At 40.3% G+C, this 18,089-nt stretch overlaps 1 protein-coding gene across 2 annotated transcripts; it reads right to left on the bottom strand.

Annotated features, from left to right (window-relative positions):
* Window positions 1–277: 277 nt before the first annotated feature.
* Window positions 278–16,224, bottom strand: LOC136586444 (cathelicidin-related peptide Oh-Cath-like). Of its 2 annotated transcripts, XM_066584529.1 has the most exons (4): window positions 15,741–16,210; window positions 15,117–15,212; window positions 4,060–4,131; window positions 278–543 (listed from the first exon to the last, which is right to left on the bottom strand). In XM_066584529.1, the coding sequence occupies exons 1-4, from the start codon at window positions 15,927–15,929 to the stop codon at window positions 439–441; spliced, it is 462 nt and encodes a 153-aa protein (XP_066440626.1). In that variant the 5' UTR covers window positions 15,930–16,210; the 3' UTR covers window positions 278–438. The 2 variants fall into 2 exon arrangements, with proteins under 2 accessions (XP_066440626.1, XP_066440627.1); XM_066584530.1 differs by lacking the exon at window positions 4,060–4,131 and having other exon boundaries at window positions 15,741–16,224.
* Between the last annotated feature and the right edge of the window lie 1,865 nt (window positions 16,225–18,089).

The raw sequence follows: 18,089 nt of genomic DNA, 5'->3' as shown, positions 1-18,089 counted from the left end.
AGTGGGACCTGGGAACTTGAGATGCAGCCCAACATGTAGCCCCTCGCCTGCCCTATCCGTCACTGTGTCATTCCCATCACTTTCCTGAATTGCCCAGATTTTCACACATGAAAACCTTAGCGAGCATCGGCGAAATACAAAAATGTTCTGGTCGCCCATTGACTTCAATGGGGTTCGTTGTTCGAAACGAACCCTCGAGCATCACGGGAAGTTCGTTACGAATAACGAACACCCGAACATTTTGGTGTTCGCTCATCTCTAGTGGGCGCCCTAAGGTTTGATGTGAACATTATATTTTAATTTGCAGATCTCAGTTGTGAATTTCAGGCTGATTTAATTATTAAACCATATTTGCAGGACTGTAGCGGACAGAAATTTTCAGTGTGAGCTTTGCTACTTCGCCAACTCTGGTACCCAGAGACCAGAAACCAAGAAGCTTCAGGGTAACACACCAAATAGTTTCAGTATAATATAAACATGTATTGCTCTTTTGAAGCACTCATCGTCACACCGTTTTCTAATGTTCCTGTTGAAACGTTCTTCCTGAAAAAAATAAGTAAAAATGTTCATTGTAGAGAATCAATACAGAAAAGTTACTAGTAAGATTCAAACGTCCTGAGGAATTTAAGCCATATCTCATCTATACTGGTGGAGCAGAATTGAGCCAGGAAGAAGCATCCACCTGAGGAACAATAGATCTCATCTATACTGTTATACCCCATTTACACTGACAGATGATCACTCAAAAGTTGCTCAAACGACAGTTTGTGTGACAGTTTTGAGCGATCATCTTCGCATGCTCTACAGTAGCTTATTAGCTACTATACAGCTATGCAGGTGCAGCGGGACACCGCCGTTATCTCTCACCGAACACTACAGCTGTTTTGCATAAGCAAACAGCTGTAGTGTTCTCTGTGCTTACAGCCCGTGGCCCACTGTGAACTCACAACAGGACATAGACACAGAGAATCTTATCAGCGCAGCCAGCCGATAACAGCCTGCTCCACTGATAACAGCTGATTGCTCAATTCTAGCAAGCTAGAATTCAGCGACCAACGACTCATGCACGAAAACTGCACAATGTCCCTGCATTTAGACAGGACGAGAATCGCTCAAAAGATTCTTTTGAGCAATTCTCGTTGTGTCTAAATCAGCCTTTAGAGCAGACTAGAGCCTTTAAGAGGCAATAGAAGTGGAAAAGGGGGGCAGAGTGACTATAATTTGTGGAACTCAAGGATGGGACAGAGTCCAATGGAAAAATACATTTAAAACAAATCAGCAGATGATAAGCTGCTGCCAGCGTAGTACACTGGCTGACCATGATACATTATAGAGGTGAAACAGAACTAAGGCTCTGGTGTGAAATGTCGGCATGCGTCATCTGTAGAAGGAAGTCATTTTAATGGACTTTATCCTTTAGAAGTACACTTTGTTCAAAATGAGCAGTTAAAGGGGTTGTCTCGCGAAATCAAGTGGGGTTATACACTTCTGTATGGCCATATTAATGCACTTTGTAATATACATCGTGCATTAAATATGAGCCATACAGAAGTTATTCACTTACCTGCTCCGTTGCTAGCGTCCCCGTCGCCATGGTTCCGTCTAATTTCGGTGTCTTCTTGCCTTTTTAGACGCGCTTGCGCAGATCCGTCTTCTCCCTTCTTCTCCCTTCGGCTCCACTCGGCAGCATCGGCATTTTGGCTCCGCCCCCTTGTACGCATCATTGCGTAGCTCCGCCCCATGATGTGTGCCTGTTCCAGCCTCCTGATTGGCTGGAATCGGCATGTGACGGGGGCGGAGCTCCGTGATGATGCGTACAAGGGGGCGGAGCCAAAATGCCGATGCTGCCGAGCGGAGCCGAAGGGAGAAGAAGGGAGAAGACGGATCTGCGCAAGCGCGTCTAAAAAGTCAAGAAGACACCGAAATTAGACGGAACCATGGCGACGGGGACGCTAGCAACGGAGCAGGTAAGTGAATAACTTCTGTATGGCTCATATTTAATGCACGATGTATATTACAAAGTGCATTAATATGGCCATACAGAAGTGTATAACCCCCCTTGCTGCCGCGAGACAACCCCTTTAAGACATTTTAAGGGCCACAAACCTCTTCACCAGACAGCTGGATTATATATTAGTAAAAAGGCAATACAAATTCCTAGTTTTCATGAACATAACCATCGGAGGCCAGTGGTATGGTCGAGTATAGACGAACGTGTGTGCCAGCATGCGTACTTGCTGTATGCCACCAATCCCCATACACTGTCCCCAGTCCCCATACACTGGCACATATCCGTGTGTAATACGCGCTAAGAAAGTGCATTGCGCAATTTTTTAGCGTGAATAATACGCATGCAAAAAGAAAAAAAAAGAAAAACACAGGTGTGAGTGGCCCAATAAAAGTCAATGGGCCATAGGCATTGTGTGTTACACGTGCGAAAACTGCATGAGATGTGCATTGACAATGCCCTCGTGTGAGCCTATCATGCAGAACCAGCTAGGAGTGCTGTGACAAAAGCTGTATTGGGAGCTGTACTGTAATATGTCTATATAAATGCGTAAGCATATGTTAAGGCAGACCTGCGGTATAACAGGGACTTATACTGGACAGCTCTAAAGACCTTTGTTAGACCTTATGCTGACAGCAGGGCTGCAACTATAGGGGATGCAGGTTGCACCCGGGCATAGGAGCCTTAGGGGGCCCATAAGGTCTCTTCTCCATATAGTGAGCCCAGTACTATGAATAAAGCATTATAATTTGGGGCCCTGTTACAGATTTTGCATTGGGGCCCAGAAGCTTCAAGTAACACCTCTAACTGGTAGGAAAAGGTTTTTCCAGACCTGGTGATTGCGATAAGCAGAAGAGTAATCCTAAGCTCCTGGGACGCAATACAAACTGTGTTATTGCAACTTTTGCACCCCCTCTAGATATGTTCCTGGTGATCAGGAGAAAAGATGAAGGCAACAAGATGGATAAGGGCCACCTGAGAATTCATGAAGACACATCTTGGGGATCAACAGTGTCGGGGGTTAGCCTGCTCAAACAGACTGGTCAGTGATGTTGTCCGTTTCCAAATTGACCTAGGTAGGAGCGCTCCTGGAGCCAAAGCATTGAGCCATACACAGTATATGGTTGAAGCAATGAACTCTGTTTATTATTTGCATTGTCTTGGTTTTTATAGCCAGTCGCTCTCGCAGGGATGCGACTTGTGGTTAAACAGGGAAAAACTCGTGATTTCACATTTGACTTAGACTTGTGATATATGACTTAGACAAGCATATTCTTTTTAAAGAACCGATAACTCTCTGTGGTTAAGCCATTTCTTGACAGACTAAGGAACATCTGCTCTGGTGACCTTCCTGATTCCATTCAGGTCAGGCGTAGACCTTAAGACAGGAAACCACAGGTTTGTTCCTCAGAACAGTCATGAGTCCTGTTACACATAAAATATTGCAGTATTCAGCCTTATTGATTCAAATGGATTACTAAGCAACATATATTAATTCTTTTAGCCCCTATCAACAGTAATCACAGGGTTGTCAGGAAGTAACTAGAGAACCCATCTTAAAGGCTTCACCAACATGAGCATTATAAACAATGAGGGGGGGGTTGTCCTACAAAAGGGAAGAGCCTCTCAGTAGTGTTGATACATCCCAGTAGCTGATACATTGTATACATCTCCACTAGAGATGAGCAAACCTACTCGGCCACGCCCCTTTTTCGCCCGAGCGCCGCGATTTTCGAGTACTTCCGTACTCGGGCGAAAAGATTCGGGGGGCGCCGTGGGTGAGTGGGGGGTTGCAGCGGGGAGTGGGGGGGGAGAGGGAGAGGGCTCCCCCCTGTTCCCCGCTGCTACCCCCCCCCACGCTCCGCCACGCCTCCCCCCACCCCCCCGGCGCCCCCCAAATCTTTTCACCCGAGTAGTGAAGTACTTGAAAATCGCGGTGCTCGATCGAGTAATTACTCGAAACGAGTAGGTTCGCTCATCTCTAATCTCCACCCAAAGAGTAGAAATGTTCCACAATACAGGAGGTAAAGGAGTCTCTGTGGTTGTCTTACCTTGCTCACGCTGAGGCACATTATGCCATCAGAGGCCCCATGATCCACATCCCAAGTACAAATCTCCACATCCTGCAAAAACCAGATACACAAATCAGCATCTGGTGGAATGAGAAACCGATAATTGTCTCGTAGCCTGACTCCACATGTACAGTAGATATAAAAAGTCTACACACCCCTGTTAAAATGCAATGTTTTTGTCATATTATAAAATCCAACAAAGATGAATTATTTCAGATTTATGTCCCCCTCAGTGTGACCCGATATCTGGACAATTCCATTGCAAAACAAACTGAAATCTTTTAGGGTGGAAATATTAATAGAAAAAAATAATAATAATATGTTTGCATAAATATTCACACCCTAAGGGTGGACACCCACTGGCGATATTTTCTTTCTTGCGCTGCGAGAGCACGGGAAAACTCTCGCCTCGCAGCGCAAGAAAGACGCCAGAAAAGAACCGGCATATCGCTAGTGCTTTCAATGGGACCAGCGGCAGCAGCGCTAGCCCCATTGAAAACATAGGGAGAATGCCGCAGACTTCTGCCACGGCTGTGGCAGGAGTTTCCTTCATCCCATTGCTTTCTGGTAAGCCCCGCAGTATGATTATCGGGGAAGGGCTTGAAATAAAATCCATTCCCCGATAATCATCAATAAGTGGTAAAAATAAAATAAAATTACTCACCTCTCTGCCGCTCAGACACATCCTCCAGCTGGCTCCCCTGCACTGCTGTTAAGCTCTCTCAGCAGCCGGGGATTTAAAAATCCTCGCCTCCTGAAAGTGCTGTGCTGATTCGCTGAGGGCTCAGCCAATAGCAGCTAGTGCTTAGCTATTGGCTGAGCGCTCAGCCAATGACAGATAGCCCTTAGCTATTCATTCATGAATAGCAATATCTTAGCTTGTACATTATTCTGTACATAGGGGGCAGTATTATATTAGTTATATTATTGTATATAGAAGAGCAAGTATTATAGTAGTTATATTCTTGTACATAAGGGGCAGTATAATGGTAGTTATATTCTTGTACATAGCGGGCAGTATTATAGTAGTTATATTCTTGTACATAGGGGGCAGTATTATAGTAGTTATATTCTTATACATAGAGGGCAGTATTATAGCAGTAATATTCTTGTAGATAGGCGGCAGTATTATAGTAGTTATATTCTTGTACATAGGGGGCAGTATTATAGTAGTTATATTCTTGTACATAGGAGCAGTATTATAGTAATTATATTCTTCTACATAGGGAGCAGTATTATAGTTGTTATATTCTTGTAGATAGGGGGCAGTATTATAGTAGTTATATTCTTGTACATAGGGGTAGTATTATAGTAGTTATATTCTTGTACATAGGGGCAGTATTATAGTAGTTATATTCTTGTACATAGGGGGCAGTATTATAGTAGTTATATTCTTATACATAGAGGGCAGTATTATAGCAGTAATATTCTTGTAGATAGGCAGCAGTATTATAGTAATTATATTCTTCTACATAGGGAGCAGTATTATAGTTGTTATATTCTTGTACATAGGGGGCAGTATTTAGGTTGTTATATTCTTGTAGATAGGGGGCAGTATTATAGTAGTTATATTCTTGTACATAGGGGTAGTATTATAGTAGTTATATTCTTGTACATAGGGGCAGTATTATAGTAGTTATATTCTTGTACATAGGGGGCAGTATTATAGTAGTTATATTCTTATACATAGAGGGCAGTATTATAGCAGTAATATTCTTGTAGATAGGCGGCAGTATTATAGTAATTATATTCTTCTACATAGGGAGCAGTATTATAGTAATTATATTCTTCTACATAGGGGCAGTATCATTGTAGTTATATTCTTGTACATAGGGGGCAGTATTATAGTAGTTATATTCTTGTACATAGGCGGCAGTATTATAGTAATTATATTCTTCTACATAGGGAGCAGTATTATAGTTGTTATATTCTTGTAGATAGGCGGCAGTATTATAGTAGTTAAATTCTTGTATACAGGGGGCAATATTATTGCAGTTATATTCTTGTACATAGGGGCAGTATTATAGTAGTTATATTCTTGTACATAGGGGGCAGTATTATAGTAGTTATATTCTTGTACATAGGGGGCAGTATTATAGTAGTTATATTCTTGTACATAGGGGGCAGTATTATAGTAGTTATATTCTTGTACATAAGGGGCAGTATTATAGTAGTTATATTCTTGTATACAGGGGGCAATATTATTGCAGTTATATTCTTGTACATAGGGGGCAGTATTATAGTAGTTATATTCTTGTACATAGGAGGCAGTATTATAGTAGTTATATTCTTGTACATAGGGGGGCAGTATTATAGTAGTTATATTCTTGTACATAGGGGGCAGTATTATAGTAGTTATATTCTTGTAGATAGGGGGAGGTATTATAGTAGTTATATTCTTGTACATAGGGGGCAGTATTATAGCAGTTATATTCTTGTACATAGGAGGCAGTATTATAGTAGTTATATTCTTGTACATAGGGGGCAGTATTATAGTAGTCATATTCTTGTATATAGGGGGCAGTATTATAGTAGTTGTATTCTTGTATATAGGGGCAGTATTATAGCAGTTATATTCTTATACATAGGAGGCAGTATTATAGCAGTTATATTCTTGTACATAGGGGCAGTATTATAGTTGTTATATTCTTGTACATAGGAGGCAGTATTATAGTAGCTATATTCTTGTACATAGGAGCAGTATTATAGTAGTTATATTCTTGTACATAGGGGGCAGTATTATAGTAGTTATATTCTTGTATATAGGGGGCAGTATTATAGTAGTTGTATTCTTGTATATAGGGGCAGTATTATAGCAGTTATATTCTTATACATAGGAGGCAGTATTATAGCAGTTATATTCTTGTACATAGGGGCAGTATTATAGTTGTTATATTCTTGTACATAGGAGGCAGTATTATAGTAGCTATATTCTTGTACATAGGAGCAGTATTATAGTAGTTATATTCTTGTACATAGGGGGCAGTATTATAGTAGTTATATTCTTGTACATAGGGGCAGTATTATAGTAGTTATATTCTTGTACATAGGGGGCAGTATTATAGCAGTTATATTCTTATACATAGGAGCAGTATTATAGTAGTTATATTCTTGTACATAGGGGGCAGTATTATAGCAGTTATATTCTTTTACATAGGAGGCAGTATTTTAGTAGTTATATCTTTGTACATAGGGAGCAGTCTTATAGTAGTTATATTCTTTTACATAGGAGGCAGTATTATAGTAGCTATATCCTTATACATAGGGAGCAGTCTTATAGTAGTTATATCCTTGTACATAGGGGGCAGTATTATAGTAGTTATATTCTTATACATGGGGGGCAGTATTATAGTAGTTATATTCTTGCACATAGGGGGCAGTATTATAGTAGTTATATTCTTGTACATAGGAGGCGGTATTATAGTAGTTATATTCTTGTACATGGGGTCAGTATTATAGTAGTTATATTCTTGTACATAGAGGGCAGTATTATAGTAGTTATATTCTTGTATACAGGGGGCAATATTATTGCAGTTATATTCGTGTACATAGGGGCAGTATTATAGTAGTTATATTCTTGTACATAGGGGCAGTATTATAGTAGTTATATTCTTGTATATAGGAGCAGTATTATAGTAGTTATATTCTTGTACATAGGGGGCAGTATTATAGTAGTTATATTCCTGTACATAGGAGGCAGTATTATAGTAGTTATATTCTTGTACATAGGGGGCAGTATTATAGTAGTTATATTCTGGTACATAGGAGGCAGTATTATAGTAGCTATATTCTTGTAAATAGGGGGCAGTATTATAGTAGCTATATTCTTGTACATAGGAGCAGTATTATAGTAGTTATATTCTTGTACATAGGGGGCAGTATTATAGTAGTTATATTCTTGTACATGGGGGCAGTATTATAGTAGTTATATTCTTGTACATAGGGGGCAGTATTATAGCAGTTATATTCTTATACATAGGAGCAGTATTATAGTAGTTATATTCTTGTACATAGGGGGCAGTATTATAGTTGTTATATTCTTTTACATAGGAGGCAGTATTTTAGTAGTTATATCTTTGTACATAGGGAGCAGTCTTATAGTAGTTATATTCTTTTACATAGGAGGCAGTATTATAGTAGCTATATCCTTATACATAGGGAGCAGTCTTATAGTAGTTATATCCTTGTACATAGGGGGCAGTATTATAGTAGTTATATTCTTATACATGGGGGGCAGTATTATAGTAGTTATATTCTTGCACATAGGGGGCAGTATTATAGTAGTTATATTCTTGTACATAGGAGGCGGTATTATAGTAGTTATATTCTTGTACATGGGGTCAGTATTATAGTAGTTATATTCTTGTACATAGAGGGCAGTATTATAGTAGTTATATTCTTGTACATAGGGGCAGTATTATAGTAGTTATATTCTTGTATATAGGAGCAGTATTATAGTAGTTATATTCTTGTACATAGGGGGCAGTATTATAGTAGTTATATTCCTGTACATAGGAGGCAGTATTATAGTAGTTATATTCTTGTACATAGGGGGCAGTATTATAGTAGTTATATTCTGGTACATAGGAGGCAGTATTATAGTAGCTATATTCTTGTAAATAGGGGGCAGTATTATAGTAGCTATATTCTTGTACATTGGAGCAGTATTATAGTAGTTATATTCTTGTACATAGGGGGCAGTATTATAGTAGTTATATTCTTGTACATAGGAGCAGTATTATAGTAGTTATATTCTTGTACATAGCGGGCTGTAATATAGTTGTTATATTCTTGTACATAGCGGGCTGTATTATAGTTGTTATATTCTTTTACATAGGAGGCAGTATTATAGTAGCTATATTCTTGTACATAGGAGCAGTATTATGGTAGTTATATTCTTGTACATAGGGGGCAGTATTATAGTAGTTATATTATTGTACATGGGGGCAGTATTATAGTAGTTATATTCTTGTACATAGGGGGCAGTATTATAGCAGTTATATTCTTATACATAGGAGCAGTATTATAGTAGTTATATTCTTGTACATAGGGGGCAGTATTATAGTTGTTATATTCTTTTACATAGGAGGCAGTATTTTAGTAGTTATATCCTTGTACATAGGGAGCAGTCTTAGGGCTCAGTCACACGGACGTTTATTGCCGCGATTTGCGCATGCGCATGCGTCCGGCGATTTTTTAAAACCATTGCTTTGCAATGGCATCGGACACATGAGCGCTTTTTATGCGCTCGTCCGATAAATTAGAGAACAGAAATCGCAGATCGCACCTATCTGCGATCTGCGATTCCTGTTCTCTTCTCTATATGCGCTCAATGGGGCCGGCGGCAGCAGCGCCGACCCCAATGAGAACATATAGAAGACAAATCATTCTTCTCTGCCACAGCTGGAACAGCTGTGGCACAGAAGAACGATGTTTGCCCATTGAATTCAATGGAGCGGCAATACAGCCGCTCCATTGAAAGCAATGGGCTGCCGGCGTGCGCGGGGTTAATTGTCGGGAAGGGGTTAAATATATAACCCCTTTCCTGCAATGCATCCTGAAAAGTGAAAAAATAAAAAAAAAGGATGTACTCACCTGCTCCCGGCAGCCTGAGATCCCCGCAGCGGTCCTGCAGTGGGTGTGAAGGGGGTGTGACTCAGGCTTGCCCCTGATTGGCTCAGAGGCTGATCTCAGTCACACCCATTCATGAATTCATGAATGGGTGTGACTGAGACTTGCTTCTGATTGGCTCAGCGCTGAGCCAATCAGGGGCAAGCCTGAGTCACACCCCCTTCACACCCACTGCAGGCCGGCCGCCGGGATCTCCAGCTGCCGGGAGCAGGTAAGTACATACATTTTTTTTTTTTTTTTTCACTTTTCAGGATGCATTGCAGGAAAGGGGTTATATATTTAACCCCTTCCCGACAATTCATCCCACACTCGCCCGCAGCGCTTACATTCAATGGAGCCGCTGTATTGCCGTCTCCATTGAATGCAATGCGCTGGACAGCTCCGGCCCGTTTCTAATGAAACGCGGCTAGGAGCAGATTTTCGGGCGATTTTGGGGCCGATTTTTCGGCGCCGGTCACGCGATTTGCGCATGCGCATCCGTCATGCGATGCGCAAATCGCGTGAAAAAACGCCCGTGTGACTAAGGCCTTATAGTAGTTATATTCTTCTACATAGGAGGCAGTATTATAGTAGCTATATCCTTATACATAGGGAGCAGTATTATAGTAGTTATATTCTTATACATGGGGGGCAGTATTATAGTAGTTATATTCTTGTACATAGGGGGCAGTATTATAGTAGTTATATTCTTATACATGGGGGGCAGTATTATAGTAGTTATATTCTTGTACATAGGGGGCAGTATTATAGTAGTTATATTCTTGCACATGGGGGCCGTATTATAGTAGTTATATTCTTGTACATAGGGGCCAGTATTATAGTAGTTATATTCTTGTACATAGGGGCCAGTATTATAGTAGTTATATTCTTGTACATAGGAGGCAGTATTATAGTAGTTATATTCTTGTACATAGGGGGCAGTATTATAGTAGGTATATTCTTGTATACAGGGGGCAATATTATTGCAGTTATATTCTTGTACATAGGGGCAGTATTATAGTAGTTATATTCTTGTACATAGGGGCAGTATTATAGTAGTTATATTCTTGTATATAGGAGCAGTATTATAGTACTTATATTCTTGTACATAGGGGGCAGTATTATAGTAGTTATATTCTTGTACATAGGGGGCAGTATTATAGTTGTTATATTCTTGTACATAGGAGCAGTATTATAGTAGTTATATTCTTGTACATAGGAGCAGTATTATAGTAGCTACATTCTTGTACATAGGGGGCAGTATTATAGTAGCTATATTCCTGTACATAGGGGGCAGTATTATAGTAGTTATATTCTTGTACATAGGGGGCAGTATTATAGTAGTTGTATACTTGTACATAGAGGGTAGTGTGTAGCAGTTATATTCTTGTAGATAGGGGGAGGTCTTATAGTAGTTATATTATTGTACATAGGGGGCAGTGTTATAGTAGTTAAATTCTTGTACATAGGGGGCAGTATTATAGTAGTTATATTCTTGTACAGAGGGGGCAGTATTATAGCAGTTATATTCTTGTACATAGGGGCAGTATTATAGTTGTTATATTCTTGTACATAGGAGGCAGTATTATAGTAGCTATATTCTTGTACATAGGAACAGTATTGTAGTAGTTATATTCTTGTACATAGGGGGCAGTATTATAGTAGTTATATTCTTGTACATAGGGGGCAGTATTATAGCAGTTATATTCTTATACATAGGAGCAGTATTATAGTAGTTATATTCTTGTACATAGGGGGCAGTATTATAGTTGTTATATTCTTTTACATAGGAGGCAGTATTTTAGTAGTTATATCCTTGTACATAGGGAGCAGTCTTATAGTAGTTATATTCTTTTACATAGGAGGCAGTATTATAGTAGCTATATCCTTATACATAGGGAGCAGTCTTATAGTAGTTATATCCTTGTACATAGGGGGCAGTATTATAGTAGTTATATTCTTATACATGGGGGGCAGTATTATAGTAGTTATATTCTTGTACATAGGGGCAGTATTATAGTAGTTATATTCTTGTACATAGGAGGCGGTATTATAGTAGTTATATTCTTGTACATGGGGTCAGTATTATAGTAGTTATATTCTTGTACATAGGGGGCAGTATTATAGTAGTTCTATTCTTGTACATAGAGGGCAGTATTATAGTAGTTATATTCTTGTATACAGGGGGCAATATTATTGCAGTTATATTCTTGTACATAGGGGCAGTATTATAGTAGTTATATTCTTGTACATAGGGGCAGTATTATAGTAGTTATATTCTTGTATATTGGAGCAGTATTATAGTAGTTATATTCTTGTACATAGGGGGCAGTATTATAGTAGTTATATTCTTGTACATAGGAGGCAGTATTATAGTAGTTATATTCTTGTACATAGGGGGCAGTATTATAGTAGTTATATTCTGGTACATAGGAGGCAGTATTATAGTAGCTATATTCTTGTAAATAGGGGGCAGTATTATAGTAGCTATATTCTTGTACTCAGGAGGCAGTATTATAGTAGTTTTTACGACCTGTATAAAGGGTCGGACATTGATTTACAGGAATGCTGCCATCCCATAGGTGCATTGCAAAGGTAATATTCCATCTTCCTTATTTGCATATTAGCCAGAGGAGCATGCAAGGCCTTATAAGTCTCCTCTTCACCTTCTAGGTGCTCTCCTCTAGGAAAGAGAATAGTCCATAGTGGGCAGAAATATGGTAGTTATATTCTTGTACATAGGGGGCAGTATAATAGTAGTTATATTCTTGTACATAGGGGGCAGTATAATAGTAGTTATATTCTTGTACATAGGGGGCAGTATTATAGTTGTTATATTCTTGTACATAGGAGCAGTATTATAGTAGTTATATTCTTGTACATTGGAGCAGTATTATAGTAGCTACATTCTTGTACATAGGGGGCAGTATTATAGTAGCTATATTCCTGTACATAGGGGGCAGTATTATAGTAGTTATATTCTTGTACATAGGGGGCAGTATTATAGTAGTTGTATACTTGTACATAGAGGGTAGTGTGTAGCAGTTATATTCTTGTAGATAGGGGGAGGTATTATAGTAGTTATATTCTTGTACATAGGGGGCAGTGTTATAGTAGTTAAATTCTTGTACATAGGGGGCAGTATTATAGTAGTTATATTCTTGTACATAGGGGGCAGTATTATATTACTTTTATTGTTGTACATAGTGACAGTATTATAGTAGTTATATTCTTGTACATAGAGGCAGTATTATAGTAGTTATATTCTTGTACATAGGGGGCAGTATTATATTACTTTTATTCTTGTACGCGGGGGGCAGTATTACAGTAGTTATATTCTGGTACATACGGGACAGTATTATAGTAATTATATTCTTGTACATAGGGGCGGTATCATATTAAATACTTTTTTATGCTGTATTATAGTGATGTCTGTACTACACCATCAGGGCTACATGCTTTGTTCTATCATTTATTATTTTTGTATCTACTTGGTATCCAGTAGGCATGGCGCTTTCAGTCAGGCTAGTCTGGGGGACAATCAAAACTTCTGGTGCTCTGTATTCATTTAGAAACCATTAGGCAGGGATCTCTATTAGCTATTGAAGCTAGAAATCTCAGGTTGGAAGTTAAGGAGCTTAGACAACTTACCTATACAGGAGGAACTAGGACTCCTGTGAAAAGAGATCGTACCTTGAGCCTAGTAGATATCTCCTCGGACAGAGACTCTGGCTTGAACTACTAATTCGTAACGCCTGTTCAGTATTGAGACAAGCTTTATAGACTGAACTCATGCCAAAGCAATACTGTTCGGATGAAGTAAGAACTATTATAATTGTTCAGTCTAAGGATTTTGTGAATGAGGTGCGCAAAACTGGTTCAGTAACACACCCACTGAGATATCGACCAGTAACAGACACCAGCGCCCCTCTGCACGACAGCCCTGACCTTTTGGTTACCTAGTACTTTAGTGCTCAGACATAACATAAGCCAAACTGGGTCTAACTACACTTTTGAGGGATAATATCTACTATCCCCTTCTTCTTATGTAGGTCAAAAGTTCCCGATGAACTGCCATCTTGGTAGTGAAATGCGTCGAACCAAAGGCCAAAAACAGTACATCATAAATGTGGCAATCTCATTGTAATGGGAAATAAGTGATGGATCCTCATCGTAGTGTGATAAATCAATTCATAAAGGAAACCATATGAACTTCCCATAAACATCTTAGGTGGTCAGATTCCCTCCATCGTCTACATGTTAGACAGGATAGTTTAATCTTTAGACTTTGACCCCTCTGGGAATCCATAAGTGTCATATCTGGCACTTTTCCCTTTTCTTCCTCAGACTTATAGATGAAGCTGTAGGTAGCTGTCCATCAACCAGCTGTCTGTTCTTCTGACTACAGCTATCCTTGGCCAACTAACTGTAACTCATCAACTACTCTCTCCTGAACTGGGTGGGTATTCTCATGGATTCTGTATCCTGCAATGAGCATAGGTCTCAGGGGTAGACGGGAACCTAAGAAGGCACAGTCATTGGTTACATTCTAGCCCTTTGGTTTCAACTTGATGGTTCTGCAATCACCAACTCCATTTTAGTAACATCCTTGAAGTGAACATAACTGTATTACAAAGTAACAATCTTGCAAAACAATTTACAATACTTATATAGTGACAACTTCAGGCCACTACACAACTCTATTTGTGATTACCAGTGCTTCTTGTATTTATGATGCACATTTGCTGCAGTGTGTCGGGTACCGTATATACCGGCGTATAAGACGACTTTTGAACTCCGAAAAATCTGCTCTGCAGTCGGGGGTCGTCTTATGCGCCGGTAATACAAAAAAAAAAAAGTGTAAAAAAAAAAAATTTTATTACTCACCTCCCACGGCGTTCTGTCGCGCTCTGGCAGGATGTCGCTCGCTCCGGCAGGCTGTCGCTGGCTCCTCGTCCCCGCCGCAGCATAGCTTTCTGAATGCGGGGCTTGAAATCCCCGCTTCCAGAAAGCTAATACACACGCCGGCAGCCATGACAGCATTGAATGGCTGTGATTGGCTAAAGCACACGGGGCTTCAGCCAATCACACTATTCAATGACATCATTGAATGGCTGTGATTGGCTGAAGGCGCACGTGTTAGCAATCACACCCATTCAATGATGTCATGGCTGCCGGCGTGTGTATTAGCTTTCTGGAAGCGGGGATTTCAAGCCCCGCATTCAGAAAGCTATGCTGCGGCGGGGACGAGGAGCCAGCGACAGCCTGCCGGAGCGAGCGACATCCTGCCGGAGCGCGACAGAACGCCGTGGGAGGTGAGTAATAAATTTTTTTTTTTCTCCACTGTATACCGGCGTATAAGGTGACAGTTGGGGGGTCGTCTTATATGCCCCGTCGCCTTATACGCCGGTATATACGGTACTTACTCCGTCTGGCTTGAAATCACATTGAGATAAATCACGATTCTCAGATTTCAGGCATGCCGTCTCTTTAATGATGTAGACTCTTTTGTTTTCACCTCCCTGTCATTAGGAGACGGATAAACATATAAATTATCGGCTCCACATCGATATACTTTGTTAGTCATGCACTTTACCTGGTGAAGAGAACACCGAAGCCTCAAGAGCTTCCAATTACAATGTATTATAGTCTTCACACATTATTTATTATGCATTTACGGTTTCTTCTGTAGCTTTCATAGGACAACAATTCAGTTATTGCGAAAGTAGAAAAAAAATGTCACCGAACCTTATAAATTATTATCTCTAGTAATTAATTTTGCGTCTTCTACTCCAGTCACATTCAGAGCTGTATTCACACTTCTTCAGGTATCCTGTTACCAGATAGGAGTACATTTTCAGAGCTCGGGTAATACAGTAATTCTGCACCCAGAGTTCAGCTTTCTCATGACTTCCCAGCAGCAAACAGCAGAAGATTTGCTTTGAATGTGAATGGAGCATAAATAAAGCTTCTATATGCAGTTATCTAATATACATTATAACTTTTGCATGAAATGCATTCTGGGTACGATCCCATGCTTTGTGATTTACCTTTACTGGAATAGAGGGGAGATCATTGAAGGGTTTATATAAGTATGTGACCCCTTGCCTCTGGTTGTAGAGATTGGTGATGTCTCTTGTAGAGATTCCATCTTGGACCTCAGGCTCTGCAGCATCAGAGAGACAGCCGTGTAATGTGACCGCAGAGAAGAACAGCAGGGACAGCTTCCAGCTCATCATCTTGGCTTCTCTTAGAGGGAATGTCCTCTGTCCGCTCGCTCCCTTCTTTTATTGTGCTTCTATTTCCTCATAGTACTGAGTGATGGTGAAATTCTTATTGTCCCCCTTCTGGAGACCGGGAAGGACAATAATGTCATGAGCTGATGCCTATACTGCTGGAAGAGACAGTATTTCAGGTTGTATTCACCTGTCCTACAATCTATTATTCCTGACATGGAAGGCTTTGATTAGGCAGGTAGGACAGGTTTAGGACAGTACAACCTTATGTGTATTTTTCCATGTGGTTTCCACCTCTAAAAACCAGAAATCAACAGCTGAAGTGCAGCCCTCTGTCGCACCTGTGCAGGTGTAATGCCACAGATCCGCCAGTAGATGTAGCCCTTTTTCAATAAGCAAATCCTTTTGCAAAATTTCCAGCGCAGATTTCCCACGGACACAATGTAGAGTTTATGTTGAGACGTAATACACCACTTCTTTGTTTCCCACATGCATTTGGAAAAAAATCAGTACTGTACAGTATATATTATAGGGTGGATTTCTATTGAAGGCAATGGGATGCAGATTTGATGTGGAATGTGGCACGGAATCGGGAAAACTTCCACAGCAAAAATCCACTGCCTGGACATCCCCTTATACAATATATGTCTGTATCAGTCATCTGAGAAGATAATTCCTGTCCCATAGCTGGATACAATCTACTGCTTCGTGTGAGAGCATGTTCACATGGTAGATTCTGCCATGGAATTTTCCATGGCAAATTCCGCCTCTAAAAAACTAAGTCAAAACCCGTGACTTTCTGCTGTGGATTTCAGCACGGATCTAAATGGGGATTTTACTCTGTTAACCCTTTTCAATCCAGTTTGTATCCTGGTTTTCCTAGGGGGGCTTAATCTTTTTCTGCCATTGTACAATGGCGCTATCTGCTGGCTAAAGCCAGTACTGCATGAGGTGACATGTTGGGTAGGCTCTGACAGCAGAGAGGCTGCCATTGTACAGTAAGAGAACCCCGACGAACGTCTTCCAACATCAAAGCTGTACAGCCTTAAATCATAATGTCTTCAGAGGTCAGACAGTGGATTGGAAAGGGTTAATAGGCAAAAGCTGCATATGGAATTCCAATGTGGAAAAAGCCTACAAATTAATCAAAATATTTCCTTTCATACATATCCAATCCTCCTGCCTCAGGGATAAAACACCTATAAACAGCCAATAATCCAATGCAATTAAAAACACCTTACGTTCAACTAGTGTTGCGCGAACATTTGAAAAGTTTAGTTTGACTAATTTTGGCAGAAAGTTAGATTCAGTCCATATTTGTTTGAACTCAACTAGAACTTTACCAATGCCCATAAAAATGGTTTATAGCGCTGTCTAAGAGCCATAAAAGGTCTCCTCCTCCATAAATAAAGGTGATTATTATAAAGAGCCACACACAAACTTAGAGCCAAGGAAAGAAGGTAGAGAGCGCCACAGGTAAATCCAATCCACACTGACTGGGCTGTGTGGATACAGTCACAATGCGTATTCTCCTCAGTACTCCAATCCTCTTGATGAAAGGAGAGCTGCGGATACAAACTGGGGGGTCTGTAATCAGAACTCCCCCAGATGAAATAGAAAGAGAACGACAAAACGTCAGAAAAAAGATCCGCGCTCGCAAGTGGAGTGAACTGAGGACAAATTCACGTAGGAGTAATGGTGAGGTATAACACTTACTTGGAAGGAGGGGGGTATGATGTACAAGTGCCCCCTCCTCAGAGTGTCCACCACACGGTATAGAGCTATACTCCAAATTGCATATTGATGGTCCAGATGTTGAAACCAAATGAAACTTTGAATGAGGCAACGCGTTTCGGTGCAAGGTAAAGCACCTTTCTCAAGCCATACATACAAAACCAATACACCAATTGTGTATTGGTTTTGTATGTATGGCTTGAGAAAGGTGCTTTACCTTGCACCGAAACGCGTTGCCTCATTAAAAGTTTCATTTGGTTTCAACATCTGGACCATCAATATGCAATTTGGAGTATAGCTCTATACCGTGTGGTGGACACTTTGAGGAGGGGGCACTTGTACATCATACCCCCCTCCTTCCAAGTAAGTGTTATACCTCACCATTACTCGCACATGAATTTGTCCTCAGTTCACTCCACTTGCGAGCGT

This window comes from Eleutherodactylus coqui, chromosome 12, assembly GCF_035609145.1.
Source record: "Eleutherodactylus coqui strain aEleCoq1 chromosome 12, aEleCoq1.hap1, whole genome shotgun sequence".
Lineage (NCBI taxonomy): Eukaryota > Metazoa > Chordata > Amphibia > Anura > Eleutherodactylidae > Eleutherodactylus > Eleutherodactylus coqui.
This window is presented reverse-complemented; position numbering and strand designations above follow the sequence as displayed.

What these genes read in the sequence shown, in the direction of transcription:
- LOC136586444 (XM_066584529.1), bottom strand. Translation starts at nt 15,929, where the DNA reads ATGATGAGCTGGAAGCTGTCCCTGCTGTTCTTCTCTGCGGTCACATTA. An exon ending in TCCCCTCTATTCCAGTAAAG is followed by an intron (nt 15,213 to 15,740) that starts GTAAATCACAAA and finishes TCCTAATGACAG; the next exon opens with GGAGGTGAAAACAAAAGAGT. An exon ending in GTGATTTCAAGCCAGACGGA is followed by an intron (nt 4,132 to 15,116) that starts GTAAGTACCGTA and finishes TGGTTTTTGCAG; the next exon opens with GATGTGGAGATTTGTACTTG.